Source organism: Diadema antillarum, unplaced genomic scaffold (genome assembly GCF_040938485.1).
Source record: "Diadema antillarum isolate AM-2024a unplaced genomic scaffold, OU_Dant_1.0 scf00000141, whole genome shotgun sequence".
Classification (NCBI taxonomy): Eukaryota; Metazoa; Echinodermata; class Echinoidea; order Diadematoida; family Diadematidae; genus Diadema; species Diadema antillarum.
In genome coordinates, this window is record NW_027271030.1 from 1379874 (window position 1) to 1391972 (window position 12099).

The following is a 12099-nucleotide window of genomic DNA, read 5'->3' on the forward strand; positions in this document are numbered from 1 at the left end:
CGAAGAGCTGAAAAAGAGCATAATTATATACATGCACGTGTTATACTTTTAGGCAGATCAATGGACACAACCTCGCTATAGGATGATATTCATATAATATACGCACATAGGATATTATATATGTATCTATATATATACATTAATACAGAAAAAGCTGTAAAAGAGTATGATCATAATTTATACATAACAAGTCGTTGTGTAACTTTTGAATGCATATGCAATGAAAAAGACATGCGTGAATCTTATATCAAAAATTTGGTCTGCCGGCCACACTGAAGTGAGACCACGTGACTTGGACTGATCAATTGATGACGTGGATTATGCAACCTGGCATGCGAGTTCATATCTCAAATTTCACTCATGAAACTTGCTGAAATATAACAACCTTTAAGGTACAGCTTCGCATCTTTCTGGTATGAAGGGTACAAAATTGCACCCTTACAGATGCAAAGTTGGACCCTTTTTTCTTAAGGTGCATGACCATAAAAACAACAGCAATAAAAGTCAACCTCAGCCAACTGGAGCACTATGATTCATGTCCCTTGTCGACATGGGTCTGAGTCCAAGAGAGACCCAGACGGCTGCTACTCAAGGCTTTAGGCACGCGGAGAGTTATTCTAAGAGATCACGGTTTTCACCATGCTGCCTGCGCAGTCTGTGTTGTGACATTGAATATTTTCTGCTTTATTTTGTGTTTTTCGTTCATACCACTATACTTGTTACCTTTCGGCCCCAACGCTCCCAAGCGGTCTTCCTCCCATGGCGGCGTTCAGGAAATGAACGTGAATGGGACGTCCATTTTGGATTGTGCCGTCATCATTTTCGCTGTCCTTCGGCACATTGCGGCAAAGCTCCGATGCAGCCAAGGAGCCTCTGCGGATGTCTCCCACAGTGGTGCAGGTAGCGCGCTGCACGGAGAACACCAATCCCCCGTTCAGCCTGATAAGCCGGCGAAGCGCGTCCAGTGATCTCTCATAGCTCTCCTTCGTGGACTTGTCGATGGTGAGGATGAGGCGGTTCTCGGCGTCGCGGAGCTCGCCCGTCCTCTTGTTGTAGACGCCGTGGAGCCCGTGCTCGACGATGTCGGCCCCCATGAGCTCCTCGTGGAGAGAGACGCGAAGACCGACGGTGATCTTGAGGACGTAGAGGAAGATGAATGATGTGAGGGCCGTCCATACACAGAGACATACCACAGACAGAAGCTGGACTCCCAACAGCCAGAAACCTCCGCCCTTGATTAATCCTACGAGAAGGAAAGGAAGACAAATCATGCATAAATAATTCCACATTTGTAACTGTCTTGTAACAAAGCTAATGATAACCTTATGCTTAAAGTGACTGTAAAGTTTTGGTTGGGATAACGGAATCAGATTTTAACTTTTTGAGAGGTAATAAGAGACCGACAACTGACAAGTTAGAGACCTGAAGCCCCATCTCAACCAAAGCTATACCATTCCATTCAGTATCGCAATGGCCAAAGCAATTGACGGTTTCTTGAAAAAAAAAATAATGGGTAGTATTTAAAACCGTTATAATGAAACAGTCAACCACAAAAGCATACAAAAACGCAAATTAACAGTATTTACTTCCCTCTTTGGGCTTCACTCATGTATTTCTACGGAAAAAAAAAGGAAATCCGGAGTACTGAAAAAAGGACTAAAAAAAGTTTGTAGGAATGAGATTTCAATTTCAGTCAAGGTTGAGACTAACCGTCGTGGCGATTGAACGTGCCAAGGGTGTCTATCTCTCCAAAAATGCCTACAGCCAGTAAGCCCCAGATGGCTGGAAAGAGATGCACGGGCACGACGCTGACGGGGTCGTCGAGCTTCAGCTTGGACATCAGTGGAGTAGCGGCGCAGCCGATGACGGCGCCCACGGCACCGATGACGATGGATTGCCATGGGTGGGCCAGCGCACAGTAGGCTGTGAGAGATATTGCATTCGTTCACTCTCTTCCATGCCTTTAATGTCAATAATGAGCTTCGGACCCCTTGACGGGCCTTTGTCAGGGATTTGGGAATCAACATAACAAAACAAAAGCAACCAAATTGCAACAAAACTTGAACAAAAATAAGTAAAAACAGCGACTTGAATTGATCAGAAAAGCAATTTGATAAAAAAGAACATGCACGGAGTTGTAATAAAACAACAGTATATCATATACAACTTGTACATTCATATATATTCATAAATGTATATATATATATGCAATATATATACAAATAGATAAATAGATATGAATATATATATATATATATATATATAAATAGATAAATAGATATAAATATATATATATATAGATTGATAAATAGATATGTATATATAAATGAATAGATAAATATATATGTATACATATGTATGGGGAGAGAGAGAGAGACAGAGAAAGAGATTGAGAGAGGAAGAGAAACAGACATAGATCAGTGTTATTGTAACGCAATAGAAAGTGAGTCTGTCTTGGTGTAGATGTAGATGATGCTTGTCATAAATGAGATACTTTGAAATTGATGTTACCGTTTCAACCAAAACATTCTGCTCATCATCGGAACCCCACTCCGAAGAAAACTTCAAGTGAAAGTGAGAAAAATTGCGTCGTTGTTGCGATGGACTTGAAGCACCGAATATAGAATAACTCAAGATGGCAATGATCTCATTTTGGGCAATTTTAACAAAACCTCTTGTTAGTATGAATTTGATTTTTGAGCCGTTTGCAGGACAGTGTTAAAGGGATAGTAAAATATCGGTTTTAGGCGAGAATGCAGCTTTTAACTTTTTTTGCAAGATATCTAAAAATCACTTCATGACATTTTAAAGAGCATCCAAATTTAGGAGGAATTCAAAGTTTTCTGCACGATGATCTTTTTTTAAATGACTGAGATATCAACAAAGAAAAGTAGAACAAAGCGATCTTATTAAAAGGTGGGTCCCGCCTTTTATTAGCATCACTTTGCTTGGGATTTTTCAGCCATTTCAAAAGCCAACAAAGTTTGAATTCATCTAGAATTATACATTCTCTCATTATTACATAAAAGATTTCTTATCATTTAAAAAATCAGCATTAAAAAAGGTTAGGAAACCAGAATCCCCATCTCAACCGAAACTGCACCATCCCTTTAAAACATTCACCAACATAATATGCCAAAGTTTTACATTAGCATTCAGGTAATTCCTCCGAACTTGACCTAGTTGTAAAGGTAGCAAGCCTAGTCACGTGCGGATACCATGGTTATATACCTCGATCCTACCCATGGTACCGGAAGGCCGTGACAACATATTGGGAATTAGTGGGATTAGGTAATCTGTATAAAAGGACAATACATTAGGTTTCTCGACATGCGCCAAATGCCGAAAAAAGGGCCATTATGCATATCAAGGGTTTAGGGCGCTTCAAAAATTGACGACACGAATTCACCAATGGAGAATTTCAGTGCAATTAAGTTTAATTACAATTTCATTGTTAATTTTCAACAAAACAAAATGACACTTCGCTCCTTGTAGACTATATGCACTGTATGATAAACGGAGTCTAGGTCTTATACATTAGCAAAAAAAAAAATATGACAATGAAACATTGTAAGAATTCATCAAAGTTAGTCAAAATAAATTGAGACAATCTCTGAAGAGATAATTCTTGTTATGCGTTGGCCCCTCCGAAGAAGAAAATCAGTAAAGAAATAAGCTTGGATGCCCACTTAGGAGACACGTAGTACGACAGTATAGAGACAAGCTAAAGAACAACAAGATGAAACAAGACTGATACCACAACAAGACTTCTTGAAACAAAACTGACATGACAATGATGACAACGAGACAATAATCATGAGACAAGACTAACGTGGCAACAAGACCAGAGAACTGCAGAAAAGACGAATAAATTATTCGAAGACAGCGACCTGCAGAAATATATCGAGAAGTGATTGTACAGCATGAAAAGGAAAGGAAGTGGATGAATTGCGGATATGACTTGAAGAGAGACTATAAAGCTAGACAGAAACCGTAATATCTGCACTCGTGTACAATCGACGCAATGAAATATGCGGCAATTCATGAGGATTTTGCAAATAAGTAACAAAGTAAGCCTACAGGCCAATTTGATTCTGCATGTCATGTGGAATGACGAGATTAAAAAACAAACAAACTTCTTATTCTTTTGGCAAAAAGATATAAGATAGTGGACAGGGACATACACGGATATCATGTACGATAAGGAAGAAAGGGCTTCAGAACGCGTGCCATTTCCAGTCAGCCCGACTTTTAATACCCATGCTACATGACTTTATGGCATTCAAAACAACAAAGCGGAGCAGGTAGTTAATAAAAAATCACCCTCCATCAAGAAATATGCAATACATTATCGACAAACTGAAAAACTGGACAGGAATAATAGAGGTCGTGTTTAATGTATGGTGCTTGTCAAGGCTCAATTTTGTCCAGAAAGGCCAACATATTACGTTGACGGCCTAGTTTTGTTAATCCTGGCGTCAATGGCACATGTCGTAAATAATGTGTTTTTTCACTCTCAAGAAATGGCATTTGGGCGTTCTTATTTTCAGAACCTCTTAGATGTAGAAGCGGTAGCTCTTCTTTCTTTTAGATTCGTGTTCCTCTATCCAGCAACTAAAAAAAAAAAAAAAAAAAAAAAAAAAGGAAGCTCGAATAAAGATAGCGCTCCCTCCACAATAGAGGAAAAATTGCAAGGTCGACAGCAGCATTGCGTCTCTTCCTGAGTATCCTACATTGTTATATCATTCTTTTTTTAATGCTAAAAGGTTTGGATAGTCTATGTCATCTAACATTGAACTGTAGTGACTAGTTTTAGACAATGAAAGAAAGAAAGAAAGAAAGAGAGAGAGAGAGAGAGAGAGAGAGAGAGAATTGCTTTTCAATAGGTGAAAACAAACAAACAATTATACCGATGAGGTCACAATGGAGAAAATTTTCCAGCCTGTACATTCGTTATTGCTTATTCTGATAATAAAGTATATTTACTGTGGTAGGAACGTCCTTGCTTTGTATTGTAGAGAATTTAATCAGTTAATGCAACCTCCGAAATTTGAATTCATGCCATCAGCAAAGAATCGTATTGGAAAAAAAAAATATGCGGCATGCCATGTTGGTTGCTAATCTGGTGTGCAGACTCAAAATAATGTTTTCCGCAGTCTCCATGCAATAATTACCCGTTATAGAAACCAGCGATGCAAGGACAGAGTTGATCAACCAGCCAATGTTGAATTTCCGACCAAGGGTAAGATAACTGCACGGGTAAAGATAGAAAACAATACTCTACGCTACCAATGTGCATTATAGCCCCGGTCACACAGCACTTTACGGCTTAATCACGGCCAAAACCCGTCTAAAAGTGGTCTCCCGTGAAGCAGACGATGTTGTTCGCATCGATGTCGAGTTTAAGATGAGCTACGGTCGATTTATAGACGTGGCAAGACGCGAGGAAAAATCTGAACGGCGTCGGACGGGATAAAAAGTTTTGAAATGCTCAAAATTTTACTCCGCGGACAACCACGGGTGGCACACGTGGTAAAGACGTGTGGCACACGTGGTAAAGACGTGCAACACACGTGAAACACACATGATAATCCGTGTTCCGGCAGTACTTAAAACTTGGGGAGACGCGGTAAGACGTGAAAATTTAGCGGGCAGTGCACCGTCATCTGACGCGTGTTACGCGTTGGTATCACTGGAAATAGCGTGTGTTTAGCGGCTTATCACTGACAAGTTGATTTTTCCGGTACATACACGTGGCTGGACGTGGTTAGCCGTGCTTAGGCAGTGCTTCAGCAGTGGAACAGCCGCCAACGCCCATACCCCGTACAAAGCACGGCCAAACCAAAATTGACCAAAAAATTACCACTTACGACCACGTCCACCAGATTTTCATAACTTTTTGTACGTGATTCAGACGTGGAGTGCTGTGTGACCGGGGTATAAGATTACCTTCTTGCGTTGAAATGACAAAACAAGATGCATGGTAGCGATGCTTACAGAAGAAAACAAGCAAGCAAACAAACAAACTCGTTGCAATTCTTTATCGAAAGAAAATGATTGTACTTGTTTTTCTTTCCAGCATTTTTATTCTGACATGTTGTATCTAACAGTCAATACATTGAATTTACAGTTGTTATGTCTATAAATGTACTTCCATTAAATGTGATGTTCAACGAAAAATGCGTAGGCCTACACACAAATCATCCCGGAGAATATATCTTTTAATGTATTTTTTCCCCTGAAGATTGCAATTACAGTTTGCTGTTAACAGTTAAAACGATAGGTAAGGGCGAAAAAAAAATAGAAGAAACACAGTTACCTGAGAGCAATTCCTGTTATCCCTCCAGAAATGGATGCAAGGATAGTAGAAACCGCCGATCTGGGAATTTAAGATACGATTTAGATATGATTAAACAGTATTATACACGAGTGGTTATCACGTAACAGTGCACCATGCCCTGATTTTTGTCATTACATTTTGATCGTGGTAAAGGTAGCGAGAAAGCTCGGGTGTCTGGAATGAATTCCTCTGTCTTATGAATGCTTCGTCAGTATAAGTTTGCCCTTTGGTATTAAAGCACGCAGTCCAGTTTTGCTGTCTTATCACGCTCAAATTTGGGAAAGTAATGAAATTTCTGAAGGTATAGCATTGGAATTAATCAAATAATAATGCATTAAACTTTATAACGGAAAACTATATATATATATATATATATATATATATATATATATATATACATACTTGTATAATTATAAACATGTATAATATGCGTGAAGTGTGAATACATTATGTTATTTCTATAACTATTTGTTCGAAAGCAAGTGTAAAACTAAAGGACATAAGCTTACTGAAGTTAAATCCGTCTCCCGAAATTAAATAAAACTGAGCACTTTAGGGCAGGACAAAATGAATAATTTTGAATGCACGAATGAACAACAAACACCTACAAATGGTTGCATGTGGAATCGTCTACGGAAAGAGAAACCTCTCCCCTTGTGCTGCGCACTATCTATCAATCTACATAATGAACAACTAAAGTAATGAGCTTCATGAACGTGTCTTTGTTCCATTTGCGGCGCAAGCAAAAAATAAGCACTAAAGCATACTTACTTTATTGTTAGGATCCATTTCTGACCGGCTACGCCGTACGTGCTGCCGCAGTTGAAACCAAGCCATCCCCACCTTAGCATAAAAGTGAAATGAATTGCTAATGAAATGACGGTTTGCAGAGAGGTATCAGCTCAGTCACTGATTTGCATATCTTTCTTGTTGTTTTTGTGATTATTTGTTCAAATAATTCTTGCTGAACAGCTCCTTTGTAGTTTATCAATTTAAATCGGTCTTTAGTATCAACGAACAATACAAGTCAAAGCTGCATTTACCGAAATACTTGTATATTTAATTTACTAAAATCGCCATTCCCCAAGACCCGCTTTTAAGTTGTTTATCTATTTTTTTGGTCATCTATATCAACAAATAACAGAAATGGAGGCTGAAGTTACCAAAGCTAAGCGCAATTATTTACAAACTAAGCCTATAAATAAATCTTAGGAAATACAATTAGTGTAAGGATTTTCATGTAATCACAGAACATAGGACAGCATACCTGAAGAGCGAAAAAAAGTATGTAAATGGATTTCATTAGTCTCTTTATTACTATACAGGTATGGAAAGTAATTTTTCCTCAGAATTTGTTTTCATGGACTGACATAGATATACATATATACGATCAATCAGAAGCAAAACAGTGCCTCAAGTGATCTCATATTGCTCTGAATTCTGATAACATCAGTATTCAGCATATTCCAAATATCTTGAAATCCAGCCATTTCCCGAAACCCCAGGAACTGAGAAGAATTTATGTCGGAAATAATAACAAGGTCAGGCAAATTTCGAAATGAAAATTTTCGATTTTATGGATTTTTTTAAACAATATCAAACCATCATTTACCTTGAGGAGAGAATATATGTTGTGGCATGAAAGTAATTAAACGTCATGGGTTTGACCTACTGCATTGCATTGCTAACAAAATTCCCCTATAACGTCTTACGGGAAAAAAAAAATCAAAATTCTTAGTGATGACATAAAGCGCGTTGAAGAAAGAACCTCTCTATCTGGTTGGTATTGTGCATTATCATAAGTTTCAAGTTTTCTTTAATATTCATATCCCCTCCCGGGAAGTAACAATTGTCATCATCGTCATTATCATCATCGGCATCATTATTGTTAGTATCGTTATTATTATCATCATTACTCCTACTATAATTGATGCTGTTGTCGTTATTGCTATCATCATTGACACCAACATCATGAGTAGCAGCAACATCATTCCAACGTCACTTCGGTTACCACAATTATAATAAAAATTGCTACCGCCATTGAATGTCACACTTATCATGTGGTACTCGCATCAACTTTAAAGAACGTATTGATTCTAAGAAGGGTTAAGATATGATAAGCGGGAATTAGAAGTTAGATACTAGTCTGTAAACATTATGTAATGAAAGGCCTAAATGAATAAATTGTTTCAAAATCGTATGTTCTAAACTCACCACAACATGAAGAGACCAAGGAGTGTGTTGATAGGACTGCCTTGAACTGGCTTATCCTCCTGGGGTCCAAACCGACCGTGTCGAGGCCCCAACATGATGATAGCCACCAGACCAGTTACCCCTCCTAACAGGTGTACCGGCCCCGCCCCTGAAATATCGACCACACCCATGGTGTGTAGCCACCCATTGGGAGCCCAGATCCAATGGGCTGGGACGGCGTACACGAAGGTGTTGAGAAAGGAGAAGATGATGTAGGCTTCGAGCTTTGTCCGCTCCGCCATCGCGCCACTCACAATTGTCGTGGCCGTGGTTGCGAAGGAAGCGTGGAAGAAAAAATGAGCGAAGAGGTGACCGAGCTCGGCGTCGACTCGCATACTGTCTACAAAAAAGTCACCGATGCCAATGTATGGGTTCGAGCCTTCATTGACACCGAAGCTGAGGCCGTAGCCGAACATCCAAAACGATATGCCACCGAAGAGGACGTCGACGGCGTTCTTGACCATGATGTTGACCTCGTTTTTCAGCGTCACGCTCCCGGACTCGAGAAGGCCGAAACCGGACTGCATGGTGAAGATGAGAAAGGCGCTGGTCAAGATCCACGTAGCATCGTCCCACGTCGCCGCGCGATATGCAGTTGGACTTCTCTCCGTCGAATTCGTCACCAGTCCGGCACTAGTCGAAGGCGCTGCCATCGTAGTCATGATCGCTTATACACGAACTGTCCACTGCTCGACGTCGTTTTGACACGTTTTCCTTAAATAAAAATCTCAGCCGTCTCACTGGATATACAGTTCGAGCAAAAAATGTAGGTCGGCGAGTTACACATCCGTGATTTTCAGGGAGAAATTATTTCGCGGGTCCATATAGCGCCACAGATGCTGTGTTATTGCCATGCATCACGTATATCATAATTTAGACAGCTACACAATTGGTGTGTGAAAAGACACACCGTACCAGTGGGGAGCGGTGAGAGTATGAATTATGTTCCTTGCGTCAAACATCCTGAAAAGCAAACTACTTGATTTTTGTCTTTGATAGTCATTATCTATTACCTTAAGTCAAGGTTTTTGCGAGAACACAGTGTGTCAAACTAGCACTGTTTACGTTTTCACTTAATCACAAGAAACTGAATATACTTTCGTCCACGTGCCTTCACAGGTTTTACGTTGATTTTTTTTTTCTGTCAAGTAATGAAATGTTCACGGGTATGACGTCAACAAGATACGCGATTCCGTTCTGATATTTTTACAAGCATCCAGTTACAATTTATCGAGCCTGGGTTGATTCATACCTTTTGGTTATTGATCGTGACTGTTAAAATATACCCAATGAATGATGACCTTTTCAATATGTTCCCCAAGAATGTAAGGTTAAGTGTGATGCTATTCCTCGTTTCATCTTTTTGTGTTTGTCGGTTTTGGATGGTCATATCACGATCTGGACACCCACGAGCAAGAAAGAAAAAAAAACAACTCTTTGACTGATACAACCCCGATTCACCTTTTTTTGCCGCGTGTCTAGGTCTTGGACCGTATAGCTCGTCACTGCTCGTGAGCCTATGTCGAGCTCGTGAGCCTTGACTGTTCACTAGTGTCTATCTCCTTGGCTGTATGACTCGTGAGCGTCGAGCTCGTGATGTGTCGAGTTCGTGACGTGCTTTGGTGCTTTTTACTTTCATACTAGTCACCACTTCTCCATCCGGAGGTACGTGGTTTAGATGGCTTTGCTGAAAGCAACTGTGCTGGCCTATGGCGGCTCTCTCGACAATATGTACTCCATAAACTCATTGATTCTATCATGCTGTTCGAGCGCAGTTGGGCCAACAAAGTACCCAAAGGCTTTACACAGTCCAGTTGTTGTTGGGTTTTTTTGTGTGTGTTCGTTCGTTTGTTTGTTTGTTTGTTTGTTTGTTTGTTTGTTTGTTTGTTTGTTTTTTTTTGGGGGGGGGGTAATTTGAAAGAATTACAGGACTACTTACTAACTGCTTGTAATATTATGCATTTTGCCAGATTGTAAGAATTTTCAAGTGATGGTCCATCGACTATGTAAACGTAGATTAATGTAGCATGGTAATGATGGAATCCTATTCTACATTCAAATTTATCTCTGAAACTATTTTAAACATAATACATGGTAAAACCATTACCAGAGACCCAACTTTCAAACATCATAAAGATTAATGTTCATCATATATTGCACAAGTGTTCGATTTTAGAATTCTCATCGAACGGAAACGTACAATTTCCAGGACTGTTTTCTTTTAATCTAGTTTCGGTCAATATAATTTTGTGTCTTTGTCCGACAAAGTAGGCCTAGTGGCCTGATTCAAGCCGCCTGTGAACGCATTTCCGTAATTGCGTAGATTGCATGCAAAAAGAATATAACTGCGGTTCTGGGATCGATGGGAGGAAGATTGCCACTGCAGGGAAATGAGCTTGAAATGAAATGGACAATTTCATTTTGAATTTTGTCTCGTCGTTGGGCAGGAATGCCGTTTCATACCATCATTCTTTGTTCTGTATATTCGCCTCGTTCAACGATAAGTAGACTTCAGACAATAAGAAGGCACCGAATGAATGGAATTACATATGTATTTCGGTCTCTCCTGTTGGGGAATGATGTGTGTTAGTGGCTACATGAGGGGAGGGGATGGCAATTGACACTAATGCATTCACTTTCTCGTGAAATTCTGAATTAGTGTAGGTTTTTCTTGATCGCGTTTTCCGAAACCAAAAATACTAGCGCTATACATTTCTAAGAAATTTGAGCTGGAAATGTCAATGAAAAGAATGGCGTAACTCTAATCTCTCATCTTCTTATACGAAGGGAGTGTGTCTTTTTTCATTGACAAAGATGCGAATGAATACCCTCCACATTAACTAAATGACTCTAGCGAACCGTTTTGTGATGACGAAGTGAAATGAGTCAAAGACAATGTGAATTTTCTTGCAGTAATCTGATGTTTGTTGCGCTAACTTAATGCAGCACTTACCATTTTTGGCAAATCAAGTTTGGAAACCATTAGCGTGGTTAAAAAATTAAGAAAACAGAACCCAAACTAATCTGCAAAGTACTGCTTTAGTTTAAGTAGTGACGCATTAGGAAAATTTCACCAGAAAGGAAAAACCTACAGGGAAAAAGTTTAGATAATTGTCTCTATGAAGCATCTAACAGTGAAACCCAGAACAAATTTCGGTTGTGCCCACTTTTCATGTTCCTGGGCTTAAATGCATAATATTTTGTCTCGTCTAATCAACTTGTAGCTTGGTGTTTCCTTTGATTTTTTTCCGTCATCGAAGGATGTTTAGAATACCTACGCCATGTCATCTCAAGAAATGGAACATTAATGATGCTACAATGACTAAAACTGGAAATATAACGTCTCCGAAAACTTCTGATACTGAAACATCTGATAGTGACATTTATGTGTATACAGATTTTCCGACCCTGGATCTTTTTTTTTATAGTTACAAACGTGATTATAATATTATATCTCATGTTCATAATGTTTATGATAAAATATATCATGAATCATTAAATTTGTA

The 12099-nt window shown here is 39.3% G+C and overlaps 1 protein-coding gene across 1 annotated transcript; it reads right to left on the reverse strand.

Moving 5' to 3' along the window:
• Nucleotides 1-719: 719 nt before the first annotated feature.
• LOC139721269 (putative ammonium transporter 3) lies at nucleotides 720-9255 on the reverse strand. The gene is made up of 6 exons (XM_071632590.1): nucleotides 8555-9255; nucleotides 7112-7183; nucleotides 6320-6379; nucleotides 5175-5251; nucleotides 1711-1923; nucleotides 720-1243 (listed from the first exon to the last, which is right to left on the reverse strand). Exons 1-6 carry the CDS (start codon nucleotides 9253-9255, stop codon nucleotides 720-722), a joined length of 1647 nt encoding a protein of 548 aa, XP_071488691.1.
• Between the last annotated feature and the right edge of the window lie 2844 nt (nucleotides 9256-12099).

Bases quoted from the DNA above. Each gene is read 5' to 3' on its own strand.
- LOC139721269 (XM_071632590.1), bottom strand. From the start codon at position 9,255: ATGACTACGATGGCAGCGCCTTCGACTAGTGCCGGACTGGTGACGAAT. The intron at 1,924-5,174 runs GTAATTATTGCA...TATCTCTCACAG, and splicing joins ATCGCTGGTTTCTATAACGG to CCTACTGTGCGCTGGCCCAC. The intron at 1,244-1,710 runs GTTAGTCTCAAC...TCCTTCTCGTAG, and splicing joins CACGTTCAATCGCCACGACG to GATTAATCAAGGGCGGAGGT.